The sequence below is a fragment of the Budorcas taxicolor genome, chromosome 18 (genome assembly GCF_023091745.1).
Source record: "Budorcas taxicolor isolate Tak-1 chromosome 18, Takin1.1, whole genome shotgun sequence".
Taxonomy (NCBI): Eukaryota; Metazoa; Chordata; class Mammalia; order Artiodactyla; family Bovidae; genus Budorcas; species Budorcas taxicolor.
This window is the reverse complement of record NC_068927.1, coordinates 50232279-50246037: the sequence shown is the minus strand read 5'-3', so window position 1 is coordinate 50246037 and position 13759 is coordinate 50232279. Positions and strand designations below refer to the sequence as shown.

Sequence of the window (13759 nt, the reverse complement as noted above, 5' to 3'; positions counted from 1 at the left end):
TCCTCCCCAGACTGAAGTTCCTGGGAGGATAGGGACCTGCGGCTCTGTATCCACAATACTGGCAAACAGCAGGCAACTAGCAAACACTATCTGTGTAGAATGAGTGAATGGCTGCAGGGGTGAATAAATGAAACTTTCAAAGTGAGGAATTCCTAAGTTGTTTTCTTTAAAATTTTTTTTTTACAATTTGCATTATTTATTTATTTGATTGCACTGGGTGTTGGTCGAAGCGCACAGATCTTCTATCCTTGTTGGGGCATACAGGATCTTTAGATGTGGCATTTGAACTCTTGTTGCAGAAGGTGGGATCCAGTGCCCTGACCAGGGATCAAACCCGGACCCTCTGCGTTGGGAGCAAGGAGTCTTAGTCACTGGACCACCAAGGAAGTCCCCTTAAGTTATTTTCAGATGAAGAAACCTAGAGGCCAGGAAAGGTAAATATATTACGAAAAGTCACTCAGCAGAGTGACTTGTAAATGTCCCATCTGGGTATCAAATTCAGGTCCAAGTTCAAAGTCAGGCTTCCTCCACTCTCACTGTCTGAGAATGATTGCTCGCACTAGTAAGTATAACACCACTTAATAATGAAAATGAACTGACACCAGGAGAAAAGAATACCACCAGGGACACGGGGCTTGCAAACACGGGGACACATAAATAGCAGGACCCAGAGTATTATAACTGTGAACTTTGACATCTGTGATTCCCAGATCCCTCAAGGAATGAGACTTACTTGGGTGGGGAGAGCCAAGAGTGACAGATTCATAGAACCCTCCAAAGGCATTGAAGGGTCAAATCAGAGGACCAGCCCTATAAGGGTTAGAGAACCCATGCAATTATGTAAGTAAGACTGGTTCCTGGTATGTGGGGGTCAGTGACCAAAGTGACCCAGGAATCAAGTCTTCTACTGACCACCCGAGATGATATTCTGTGGCTGTGCATCCCGCAGAAATGGATGCATCCAGGGAATGTGTTCTAGTCTTGGGGAAGAACTAGTGTTTCTTGCACCCACTGTGGGTGGGTTTAAGGTTCAGTCGATGGTGGCAGAGAAGCCATCTGCTGGTGTTCTACCCACTCCAATATTCTTGCCTGGAGAATTCCAGGACAGAGGAGCCTGGTGGGCTACAGCCCATGGGGTTGCAAAGAGTTGGACACAGCTGAGTCACTAGCACTTATTTTGGGCTTCCCATGTGGCACTAGTGGTAAAGAACCCACCTGCCAATGCAGGAGACTTAAGAGACATGGGTTCCATCACTGGGTCAGGAAGATCCCCTGGAGGAGGGCATGGCAACCCACTCCAGAGTTGTTGCCTGGAGAATCGCATGGACAGAGGAGCCTGGCAGGCTACAGTCCATGGGGTCGCAAAGAGTCAGACATGACTGAATCGACTTATCAGCACAGTAACAGTAAGGCAAACTCCATCAATAGATGCTAAAACAAATGTGTCAGAGTTTGAGAAGTAATAGGGATTCACGTGGTATCAAAGTCTCCCCACATCCTTATTTACTCCAAAGAGAAATATAGTAACAGTACAGTGGAGAAACTTGGCAGGCACCATCTGAAAAAATAAAAATAAGAAAAACAAGAAGTCGTTAAATTCTGATTAGAGCATAGCTCTGCTTGTACTGGCTACCTCTCAAATGCATGATAGCTACATGTGATCTGGAGACCATACTGAACGGCTCATCTTAAATGGACCCCACTGTTCGAGATTTCTCATCCTATATAGTAACAAATGTTCTCATTGTTAAGGCATTTTTAGTTAATATTACTTTACTTAGAATACATTCTAGGGAATTCCCTGGTGGTTCAGTGGTTAAGACTCTGTGCATCCAATGCAAGGGGTGCTAGTTTGATCCCTGGTCAGGGAACTAAGATCCCACATGCCCAGTCATGGCTTAAAAAAACCCCCAAAACTAATAATAATAAAAATTTAAAATAAAATAAATTAAAAAGAAGGGGTTTAAAAAACAATGCTTTCTAGTGACGCTGTCACACCATCGCATAGGTACTGTGGGAGGATCAATGCTGCTGCTGCTGCTAAGTCACTTCAGTCGTGTCCGACTCTGTGCGACCCCATAGACAGCAGCCCACCAGGCTCTCCCATCCCTGGGATTCTCCAGGCAAGAACACTGGAGTGGGTTGCCATTTCCTTCTCCACTGCATGAAAGTGAAAAGTGAAAGTGAATCACTCAGTCATGTCCGACTCTTAGCGACCCCCTGGACTGCAGCCCACCAGGCTCCTCCATTCATGGGATTTTCCAGGCAAGAGTACTGGAGTGGGTTGCCATAGCCTTCTCTGGGGGGGATCAATAATGGCCCCCAAAGATGCCAACCCTGCATCCCTGACCTATGAATAAATCTTATTACACATGCAGGTGTAATTAAAGGATCTGAAGATGTAATTAAGATTTATGGACTTTGAAATAGAGAGATTATCCTGGATTCCCTGAGTAGACTCAATCTACACACACGTTCTTTTTAAAATTTATTTATTTATTTTAAAAATTAATTCGTTTATTTTACTTTACAATATTGTATTGGTTTTGCCATACATTGACATGAATCCGTCATGGGTGTACATGTGTTCCCCATCCTGAACCCCCCTCCCACCTCCCTCCCCATCCCATCCCTCTGGGTCATCTCAGTGCACCAGCCCTGAGCACCCTGTATCATGCATCAAATCTAGACTGGTGATTTGTTTCACATATGATATTATACATGTTTCAATGCCATTCTCCCATATCATCCCACCCTCGCCCTCTCCCACAGAGTCCAAAAGACTGTTCTATACATCTGTGTCTCTTTTGCTGTCTCGCATACAGGGTTATCGTTACCATCTTTCTAAATTCCATATATATGTGTTAATATACTGTATTGGTATTTTTCTTTCTGACTTACTTCATTCTGTATAATAGGCTCCAGTTTCATCTACCTCGTTAGAACTGATTCAAATGTATCCTTTTTAATGGCTGAGTAATACTCCATTGTGTATATGTACCACAGCTTTCTTATCCATTCATCTGCTGATGGACATCTAGGTTGCTTCCATGTCCTGGCTATTATAAACAGTGCTGCAATGAACATTGGGGTACACATGTCTCTTTCAATTCTGGTTTCCTCGGTGTGTACGCCCAGCAGTGGGATTGCTGGGTCATATGGTAGTTCTATTTCTAGTTTTTTAAGGAATCTCCACACTGTTCTCCATAGTGGCTATACTAGTTTGCATCCCCACCAACAGTGTAAGAGGGTTTCCTTTTCTACACACCCTCTCCAGCATTTATTGCTTGTAGACTTTTGGATCGCAGCCATTCTGACTGGCGTGAAATGGTACCTCACACGTTCTTAAAAGCAGAGAAATTTCTCAGGCTGAAGATAGAAGAGAAATGTGGCCAAGGGAGAAATGAGGGGGACTGCGAGGATAAGGAGGATTTGACTCACGATTGCTGACTCTGAGACCTAGGGTCCTCGTTAATGGACCAAGAGCTAAGGATGGACCATCACAGCAAAGGATATGGAACCTTAGTCTGACAACGATAAGGAACAGAATCCTGCCGACAACTTAAATGAGTTTGAAAGGGGATCCTTTCCTGAGCCTCTGAAACTATCCAGCCAGCCACACTTTGACTTAGCCTGTGAGACCCACAGCAGAGAAACTACCCAAGCCCACCCAGATTCCTGACCTGTGTAAGTGTGAGATAATGAATTTGTGTTCTGTGGAGTCGTTCAGTTTGTGAGAATTTGTTGTGGCACCTCCCCACAAAAAATTCACGTACACAAATACAGAGACCCACACCAGAGGAAGTATCATTTTCTCATTGTTTATTTGTACATTTTTTTTATAAAAAGTAGAAAAATAAACATACTGGGTCTGAGTTTGAGAAATGTCATCCATAAATAAAGAAATAATTATTTGTAGGCAATAAAAAAACACAACTGGTTTTGATGCATTAAAAATATCTAAAAAGGTGGGACAGGTTGCAGGCGGGTCTCCAGGGTCAGACACACTGGTCTCCACTGGCAACACATTTCAGGTCCCGGGTGAGGAGGCGGAAGAGGTTGAACATCACGGAGGCTTCGAGGCAGTCCTGGGACTCCTGAGGGAAGAGGGGGACGGCTCAGTATCTCCCACGCCTGGGATCCCAGCTGCCCCGGACATCAGTTTGCCTTCTCCGCTCACTCACCTTCTTTTGGGCCTCCTGGAGCCGGTGCAGCCAGTGGTGGAGGCGGCCCCGGGGCCTGGGGCCTGCTGTGGGCTGAGCTGGGACCTGGGGGCAGAGGAGAGAGGGGTGAGGCTGTGAGGCGGAGCCGGGGACCGAGGGGGACGCCCGGGCGGTCAGAGCCCAGACCCGGCCCGGGGCCCCAGCACTCACACAGGCCTGGAGCTTGGAGTGGATGTGCTGCAGCGTGAGAAGGGGCTGCTCCAGGGTGTGGCCCAGGGACGAGTTAGCCATGGCCTCCAGGACCGTCAGAGTCAGGGCCAGCTCTGCCTCCAGAGCCACGGGGCGCTCCCACACCTGAGGAGGAGACAGAAGACACGTGAGAGCTGCACGTGAGAGAGACCAGGTGAGGGGGCAGGTGAGGGGGGCAGATGAGGGGACAGGTGAGGGGGCAGGTGAGGGGGCAGGTGGGGGGGCAGCTGAGGGGACAGGTGAGGGGGCAGGTGAGGGGGCAGGTGGGGGGGCAGCTGAGGGGGGCAGGGAGGGGGCAGGTGAGGGGGGCAGGTGGGGGGGCAGGTGGGGGGCAGGGAGGGGGCAGGTGAGGGGGCAGGTGAGGGGGGCAGATGAGGGGACAGGTGAGGGGGCAGGTGAGGGGCCAGGTGGGGGGGCAGCTGAGGGGGGCAGGGGAAGGGACAGAGGGAGGGGAAGCAGGGGCAGGTGAGAGACACAGTCCATGAGGTTGGCTGAGGGGAAGCGGTGGGAGAGGACTGGGGAGGTGAGGGGGCACCTGCGGAGCCAGAGCAGCTGAGGGCAGGTGGGCCTGACTCTCCCAACTCACCTGCAGGTGCTTCAGGTCCCGGGTCTTGGGGAACAGGCGGCCGCTGCAGTCCCAGTCCTTCTGCAAGAGCGAGTCTTCCTAGAGAGCAAGGGCAAGGTCGGGTCACAGCGGGAGGGACGGAGGGGGGATCCCAGGGAGACCGGAGGATGGCCAGCAACAGAGGCGGGGAGGTTCACTTCCCAAAGGACGGTAGAGGCTCATCCAGTGCAGGACAGGGGATCGCCCACTGCGGGAAGGGGGGAGGTCAGCCCCGTGGAGGGGGGCAGACCTGCCTGCAGCCCAGGTGGTCTAGGAGCCCACAGGAGGGGGCTGGGGGCTCACCCACTGCAGGAGGGGTGGGGACACTCACAAAGGCATCCCTGGCCGTCTTGAAGGCCTGCAGCTCTTGAGGGGACAGAGACTTGAACTGGGCCATGTGGCAGCCCCTGGCAGGTGGGAGGGCCCTGGAGGCAGAGGGCACAGGAACTGCTCCTGCAGTCATCAGCATCAGCACCAGCACCAGCGTGCAGCCCGGGGCCATGTCTGGTTAAGGAAGGATAGAAAGGTGAGGGGAGGGAGGGCGTCAGCGAGTGGGGGTGCAGGCTCTGGGGAGGTGAGGGTCCCAGACAATGATGCGGGGGCTCACCCAGCTTCATTCCTGCTCTCTGGTGTCTGTCAGAATCGGGGATCAAGTGTCCACTCGGAGGCTGTTGCCTGGGATCTCAGTCTTGTCTGGCGTCTCTGACTTCAGCCTCCTCTTCTGGATCTCGGCTCGTTGCTCCGTTCGTGTCTCTGAACTTCCAGCTCTGTCTGGTCTGAGGTGTAACTGCTGCCTGAGCTCCATGGTGCAGCTTTTAGCCTGTGCAGCTGGGCAATCCCAGCTGATGTAGGAAAAGTGAAAACACAGGTAAAGGCTGACAGTGGCCACCAGGGGAGGCCCAGGCTGGGAAAGCCCAGAGCAGGGTGGAGCCAGTGAGCCAGGTGAGCTCACTGAAAGATAAAATGACATCAATTCACGCTCGCCTCGAATGAGTAATGAAGTAATGAGTGAGTAATGAAGACAAAATCAGGATGGGGACAGCTTCCGCCGCACAAGGAGTTGGGGGTTCTTCTGGAGGGGCCTGGCTGATTTAGACTGGCTGGGGAGGGTCAGAGGGATTTTCTCTTTTGCAGCTGCCCCAGTGCAGGAAGAGGAAGGAAAAGGCACCTGTAGGAGGTGTTACCATGAACAACCTGGACCTTCCAAGAGGGAGGCTGGTCAGAGGATGGGAGAAGATCCAGGGGTGCTGTTGAGGGTGGGGAGAGGGGGTCAGAAAGGCAGAAACACTCTGTAACTAAGAGAGGAGACCAGCCCCTCCCCACCTGGTACTGATAGTGACAGAATAGGGGAGGGGTGGAGCCTGCACTAACCTGTTCTCTGATTGTCAGGCACAGGGATAGGAGGATCTACTATGAAATCGGGGTGTGACCAAGACTTCTGGGAAATCAACTGGGTTTGAGAAAAACGACTTCATTTATTCACTAAGTAATTACTCACCCCCTCCCTCACTTTGGGTCAGACCCTTTTTAAGGCACAAGGAAGAGATCATTAAAAAAATAAAAGGCATAAAACAATCCTTCATGAAGCTTTCTTTCTTTCTTTCTTTTTTTTTTTTACAAGAAAAAGGTACCAGAGAGTATGGGATGGGGGTATTAGGCATGTGGAATGTACTGTTAGATAACATCAGATAATGAAAATGAAAGAAATGAACCAGAGTTGAGAGCAGAGTGGAAGAGAAAGTTTGCATTAAATAAGGTAATGAAATGACACTTGAGGGCAGACCTAAAGGAAGTGAGGGAGGCAGCTCTGTGGAGACCTGAGAGGGAGCTTTCTAAGAAAAGGAAACAGCGCAAAAGGAAAAGAGGGAGAACCTTCTCTTATTGTGAGCCTGTCTATTTCTCTGCTGCAGTGTGGTCTTGAATACTCACGATAGCACCAAGTCATCCATGCTTTAATCTACATTTCAAATACAGAAGACGGGGTGGGGGTGGGGGACCCAGAGAGGTTAAGATAGTTATTCATGGTCACACAGCATATAACCAGTGAGGGCAGGATATGAACTGAATTTTGTCTGAAACCAGAAAATAGCCACTGCACTCAGCAGCCCCAGTGTGGTTAGATCTCCTGGACTTGGAGGGAGTTGGATTTTTCCAATAGAAGGTGTGGAGTCCTTTTGACTATTTCTCTACCCCCTCTTTCCTTCATTCGTAATTCCAGGGAGAGGGTGGACCAAAGTCTTCAGCTGGGAATATCTTTGAACACTAATGGATAATAATGTTTCCAAAGCAACAGTAGGGATATACCCAAGGCACCTACCAGTGTTCCCATCAGTTCTGTCAATTGCAGGGACCTTATATCACAGGAGGAGACATGGCTAAAAGGAATCCTGAAAATTGACAAAATACCTCAAAATTCTTAAGCATCATAGTGCTTCTCTTACCAAGGGAGTTCAGGGCAGTGGTTAAGAGCTTGGGAAGAAAGAGAAAGGGTTAGTGCAGTCACCTCCGACTCTTTTTGAACTCTTGAACTCTAGCTCGCCTGGCTCCTCTGTCCATGGGATTCTCCAGGCAACAATACTGGAGTGGGTTGCCATTTCCTCCTCCAGGGGATCTTCCTGACCTAGGGATTGAATCTGGGTTTCTTCCTTGCAGGCAGATTCTTTACTCTCTGAGATACCAGGTAGGAGCTGGAAGATGGAGTTAAAGACTCTGGGGTTCAAACCAGGCTCTGACGATCACTAGTTGTGTGACCTTGGGAAACAGGCCTTGTAGCTGTCCATAAAGATTGTCCATCCACAGGTTCAGACTTTTTTTTTTTTTTTGCCTCACAGCAGGGCAAATAGGATCTTAATTCTCCAACCAGGGATCCATCTCAAGCCCCAGGCACTGGAAGCCCAGCATCTTAACCACTGGACTACCCAGGAAGTCCCTTGACAAATTTTTAAAGTCCAATTGTTTTGCATTTATATGTGTGATGACTTAATGGAGATCAATTATTACTGCCATTCCATGACTTCAGCTGGAAGTTTCAGAAGCATTATTTCAATGTATATTATTCACTGCAAGAGAAGTGCAATAATGCCATGGCATGGATGAGAAAACTGAAGCTCAAAGAGAATTTGTCCAGAGACACGATTCTGAAGTGGCAGGGACAGAACTGAAACTCAAGTCACCTGATTTCCCTGTCTCAGCATTCTGTGCTCAACAGCCCTCCTCACAAGGATCACAGGAGAAACAACCAATAAAAATGCAAAAATATTTAATCATTGGCAATAAATTGACAACAGAAGACAGAATAGCAAATACACAGAAACTTCATTAATACAAAACACACAAGTTATGGAATTAAAAGAAAAAAAACTGCTTCTCAGGAATTTTGGCCCCTTCATTACCCAGTCCCTCAGGGAATGAGGCCTCCCCAGGGGCGAGCTCCAAGAGTCCCAGATTCATGGACTCTCAAGGTGACCACTGAAGGTTCAAAGCTGGGATTGGAACCTCTCATGGGACAGGGGTTGCTGTAACTACAGAAGTAGAAACCGGTCCATGGTCTGTGGTGGTGGTTAGCGACCAAGGCAGACACAGACTCCAGTCTTTTCCTGGGAGGTTCTTAGGGCAACGCATCCCACGGGAATACCGCTGGTTCCCGGGGACTCTTCCTGGTCTTTGGGGAAAGGTGCCTCAGGCACCAGCGCATACGGGTGGAGGCTGAGAGACCCCCTGGTTCAGCGAGACCACGGAGGAGGGCGGCGCCCGCAGCCAGGCGCTCTGAGCGCTCCGGGTCCAGACGCAGCGGCGGCGGCATCACAGACAAGGTCCCGCGTGCGCCACCAGCCGCAGGTCCCACGCGAGCAGGCGCAGGAGGTGGAAGATGACGGTGGCTTCGTGGCACCGAGGCGAGTCCTGCAGCCCGGGAAGGAGGCAGCGCGGGGCTGAGTCAGGACTCTGCTTCCCGTGAGACAACCCCACTCCGGACCCTCAGGGCGCAAGCCCGGCCCCCGCCGCGTCTCCACCTCCCGCGGTGCTCCCTGCGGTCCCGCCGCGCTCGCGCCGGCTCCACTCACAGCTCGGCGAGTCTTGGGACGCCTCCCGGGCCGCCGCGGGGACCTGCTCCAGGAGCCTGGCCGGGCCAGCTCGAGCTGGAGCGGGGAAGGAGGTCAGCGAAGGCGGTGGAGACCCGAGCCTCCCGCCCGCTCCCCGCTGACTCGGGCCCTCTCCCTTCCGGCCGCAGAGCAAAGCCGGGAGGATGCGATTCGTGTCCGTGCCCGTTTCCGGGCTCAGTGGGACAGCTTCGCAGTGCGGGTCGTGGCCCTGAGACCAGGGGCGCCGAGCGAGCCGGGAGCGGCGCGGGGCCAGGCCGCCGAGCACTCACGCAGGCCGCCGCGTCCCGCCCCGCGGCCGCCAGCAGCTCCAGGGTCTGCCCGACGCCGGGGAAGAGCTCGGGGCTCGGCAGGCTGCTCAGCACGGCCCGGGCGTCGGCGAGGTCGCGGGCCACCCGGCGGAGCATCGCACAGGACTGCGGGGACCGGGCTGGAGTTAGACGGGGCGGCGCCCGAGCCGCCCCCCACCACACACACAACCCCGCCCGCCTCGGGCCTCACCGACGGCCGGGGAGGGTTCCTCTTCAGGCGGATCGAGCAGTTTTGGGGGCCCCAGCTCAGCGTCTCTTCTTCCTGCGGGACAAGAGCTGGGGTGACGCAGGGCCTCCTGGCCAGGACCCCTGGAGCACTGGGACGTCGAGGATTCCTGGACGTGGATCAGGACTGGTCGGGATGGTGGTGTTTTTCTTGTCTTGAACCAGGCTGCACTCTGTTGAGTGAGCTGAAATGCACGCGCGCTCAGTGTGCGGAGCCTAAGCCTCGACGTCGAGCCGAGTCCGCCTGGAGGGGGCCTCCCATCTGTGACGTACCTCAAGGTCTTGTATGACCGACCACCAGAGCCTCAGGGAAGGGGTCGGGGTTCACAGTTCTCTACTCTGAGATGCGCCATGCACCTACTAGACTCCAGCTCGCCAGGGCCCCTTGGGACAAAGACTGGCATATCTGAGCCCAGCGGTGCCAGGGGCGGAGGGGTGGGGGCCTCTGAGCATCACTCACATAGTGGTCCCTCAGCGCCTTGACAGCCAGCAGGGCCCGGGGGTCCAAGGAGCGATAGTGTGAGAGGAGGCAGGGCTGAGGCCCAGTCACGTTGGGGTCGGCAGCTACACCCACAGTCAGCAACACCCACAATCCCACGACCACTGCGGCTGCGCCACTCCGCCCCATCTCTGCTCCTGCTGGAGGCCACAGATGTCAGGGAGCCCAAAGAGAAGGCCCTGAGTCCAAGCCCCTGCCTCTGGTTAGACTGGCACAAGGATTGCCACTCTGTGTGGACGCTGATCACACCCAGGGGAAGAGACAAGGGGGGTCCTGACACCCCTGCTCCCCTCAGCCTCTCTCCCCTCACTCCTCACCTGCACTGTGGCTTGGGTGCCTGGCACTGCAGCAGGGCCTGTCTTCCACTGGCTTCTGAGTGGTGTCCAGAGTGGTGCCCACCTAGGTCGGCGGTGCCTGCACACTCCATGGTGGCTTTTAACTGTTTCAAGTGGGACCAGTGAGCAACTGGGCTTCCCCGGTGCAGGGTAAGCTTTCCCAACGTCAGTGCTGGCCATTGATCGGCCCAGAGGGTTGTAGGCAGGGATGTGAGGACTTTAACCCACAGTGGGGCAATGCCAGCTATGATGCCACCCCAGCTGACTGCCAACACTTCCGGTCCCTTTCTGTATCCTTTCACTTTCATCACCCTGAGTGTTGTTATCGCTTTTCTATAATGCCGATTAGCTCTTACACAGTTACAAGGCCCTGTTCCAAGGTATTGATATGTACTCATCTCACTCAGTGTTCCAAAAATGACACTGCAAGAGTTGTTCTATCATACCTCCAATTTGCAGATGGGAAAACCGTGGCACAGTAAGACGAAGGAACTTCTCCAAGATACGCAGCTCACAATCGGCAGAGGCAGAATTTGAGCCTATCCTCAAACCAGCTTCCAAGCTTGACCTCTAAGCCATAACTACGCCCACCCCATATCTGATTGAGTGCCTCCTCTCTTTCCTCTTCTGTCCTCACTTCATTCTGTTTCTCTCTCTTCCCTCTCTATTCGCCTCCCCTTTTGTCTCCACCTCTTTGGTCCTGTGTTTGTCTCTGTCAGTAACTTCATTTGTTTCTTATTCCCTTTTCTCACTGAGAAATGGAGTATTTCCTGCCATATCAATAGACAAGGATGTCACAGCCATCAGTGACTTCGGCCCTCCGAAGGTGAATTTCTGAGCCCAGGAAGAAGAACAACATCCGGCAGCCATCAGGCTGTAACCACTCCCTACGGTGAACGCCGGGAACTCAGGATACTGGCCCCAGATAGCGGAGATGCATATGAAAGGAATGATTTCAGTGAGTCCAGACTCTTCCATCTTTGCACACAAGGAAAAGCGCTAAATTCCTTAACTTGTGGTATCTGATTTTCTTTAATTTACAAAAATACTTCTGACGTTCAGACTACCTACCCCTTGATGCAAATTTCAATGTAACCTGACTCCCTCCCCTCCCACCTCCTCTGAGTAGTTCTCCCAGGACCACTTGAGATGCTGCCTCCTGGACTTAAGTCCTGAAAATTTCCACCAAATAAAATGTAACTCAACTTTTAGGCTGTGACTATTTTTTAGTCAACATCACAAACATTCAAGTGTCTCTGTGTGTCTCAGTCAGTCTCTGTTTTGGTTTAAAAATAAAATCTACTGGACTTCCCTGGTGGCTCAGTGGTAAAGGATCACCTGCCAATGCAGGGGACATGGGTTCCATCCCTGGTCTGGGAAGATTCCGCGTGCTGAGGGACAACAGAGCCCATACGCCGCAACTGCTGAGCCAGTGCTCCAGGGCCCCTTGCTCTGCAATGAAAGAAACTATTGCAATGAGAAGCCTGCACGTCGTAACTAGAGAGTAGCCCTCACTCGCTGCAACTGAAGAAGGCCTGCAACAAAAACCCAACAGAGCCAAAATAAAAACAAATAAAAGGGACTTCCCTGGTGGTCCAGTGACTAATACTCTGGGCTCCCAATTCAGGGGGCCTGGGTTCGATCCCTGGTCAGGGAACTAGGTCTCACATGCCACAGCTAAGACCCTGGTGCAGCCAAATAAATAAATAAAAATATTAAATAAATAATACAACCTACTACTTTTCCTGATAAAATTAGTAATGCAGGGCCATTGGATAATGCCTGAGAAATAGAGACATGCATAAGGGAGAAAAAAAAATCTGTAAATTCACCACCCACCTCACCCTGTCTCACCTCACCCCAGCTCTGGAACAGTTTTTCCAATGTGTAGAAATGTTACATATATTGAGTTGTGTGTGTGTTTTCTGATTATCGAAGTAACACATTCGTTATAAAGATTCAGCCAATTAAAAAAACATACAACTTGGAGAGTTAAAAAAGTCTTTAATCTCACTTTCTGGAGGTAATCTTTTTAGCAGTTAGTTGCTAATCCTCCTTTTTTTTTTTTTTTCTTTTTTCCTCTATGAACAATTTCTGCCAAGTTGGAGCTTGTCTGTATACAGTTTGGTAGCCTGCTTTTCGTGTCTTACCATTATCTCTCATTTTCATTCCCCCACATCTTTAATTATACTATATCAGTGAGGTCCCCTGCAGGAAAGATGCCCTAATCAATTTAGGATAATTTGAAGTGGTTTAATACCAGGAGTGTTTACCAAGGGATTGGATGGTAAAGGGAGCAGAGGAGGAGTAGTTCAAGGTCTTGGGGCCCAGCCGGTGTGGGTCTGTCATCTCTAAGCCTGAAGAAAGCGGATAGGGGAGGGAGGGGTTACCTGACCTGGGAGGAAGAGAGTCATACACACAGGTGGAGGAAAGGGAAGTAAATACACTGACTGTATTCTACTTTCCCTCTCTCAGGCCCTATTACTAGGCTCCCCATTGACTGCACTCAGCAGAAGCCAAAGGCCAGCTTCTGGGGCCCAGAGGAGGCTAGGGAAGTGGGAAGAATGAACTTGGAGGGGCAGATGGAAGACAATTTGCATGTACCACTAGTAAGCCTTCCAATCTAACGGGATTATTGAATAACCAATCCCAAACTCCTATTGGTGGGCATTGATATTCTTCCCAGTCTTGTTAAAATCATGCTTCTTAAGACTAGGGGAGAGAAAGGGAGCGGCTTTTTCATTCTTTTAATGGTGTCTGTCATCTGATATTTTACATTTTTCTAATTAACCAATTTTTCTTCTTCCATGTCTTGTGCTTTCAGCGTATACAAAAAATCATCACCACAGTTCCCTAGATTTTCTCCTATACTCCATTACAGGAGTTTTATGGTTCTGCACTTTACATTAGGTCTATGATATATTTTAAGTTAATTTTTGTGAAAATGTGCAAAGTCTGCATCTAGGTTTATTTATTTATATTTATTTTTGGCCACACCCTAAGGCATGCAGGATTTAGTTCCCCGACCAGGGACTGAAACTTCGCCCCCTGTAGTGGAAGCTCGGAGTCTAAACCACTGGGCCACCAGGGAATTCCCTATCCAGTTGTTTCAATACCATTTGTGGGAAGATTATCCTTTCTTTACTGAATTGCCTTTGGTCCTTTCTCAAAAATCAATTGACTGCATTTGTGTGGGTCTATTCCTGGGCACTTTCTTCTGTTACATTGATTTATTTATCTTTTCACTAATAACAGAGTATTGATTATTGTAGCTTT

General features: G+C 50.7%; 2 protein-coding genes across 2 annotated transcripts; both read right to left on the bottom strand.

Moving 5' to 3' along the window:
* Positions 1-3998: 3998 nt before the first annotated feature.
* On the bottom strand, positions 3999-5518 carry LOC128063710 (interferon lambda-3-like). The gene is made up of 5 exons (XM_052656524.1): positions 5348-5518; positions 4999-5076; positions 4374-4517; positions 4185-4268; positions 3999-4097 (listed from the first exon to the last, which is right to left on the bottom strand). Exons 1-5 carry the CDS (start codon positions 5516-5518, stop codon positions 3999-4001), a joined length of 576 nt encoding a protein of 191 aa, XP_052512484.1.
* A 3299-nt stretch (positions 5519-8817) lies between these two features.
* LOC128063951 (interferon lambda-4-like) lies at positions 8818-10575 on the bottom strand. Its single transcript, XM_052656781.1, has 6 exons — positions 10548-10575; positions 10110-10285; positions 9615-9686; positions 9386-9529; positions 9078-9152; positions 8818-8916 (listed from the first exon to the last, which is right to left on the bottom strand). Exons 1-6 carry the CDS (start codon positions 10573-10575, stop codon positions 8818-8820), a joined length of 594 nt encoding a protein of 197 aa, XP_052512741.1.
* Between the last annotated feature and the right edge of the window lie 3184 nt (positions 10576-13759).

What these genes read in the sequence shown, in the direction of transcription:
- LOC128063710 (XM_052656524.1), bottom strand. Translation starts at nt 5,518, where the DNA reads ATGGCCCCGGGCTGCACGCTGGTGCTGGTGCTGATGCTGATGACTGCA. An exon ending in AGACGGCCAGGGATGCCTTT is followed by an intron (nt 5,077 to 5,347) that starts GTGAGTGTCCCC and finishes CTTGCTCTCTAG; the next exon opens with GAAGACTCGCTCTTGCAGAA. An exon ending in TCCAGGAGGCCCAAAAGAAG is followed by an intron (nt 4,098 to 4,184) that starts GTGAGTGAGCGG and finishes CTCTTCCCTCAG; the next exon opens with GAGTCCCAGGACTGCCTCGA.
- LOC128063951 (XM_052656781.1), bottom strand. Translation starts at nt 10,575, where the DNA reads ATGGAGTGTGCAGGCACCGCCGACCTAG. An exon ending in GGAACCCTCCCCGGCCGTCG is followed by an intron (nt 9,530 to 9,614) that starts GTGAGGCCCGAG and finishes CGGTCCCCGCAG; the next exon opens with TCCTGTGCGATGCTCCGCCG. An exon ending in GGCGGGACGCGGCGGCCTGC is followed by an intron (nt 9,153 to 9,385) that starts GTGAGTGCTCGG and finishes TCCCCGCTCCAG; the next exon opens with CTCGAGCTGGCCCGGCCAGG.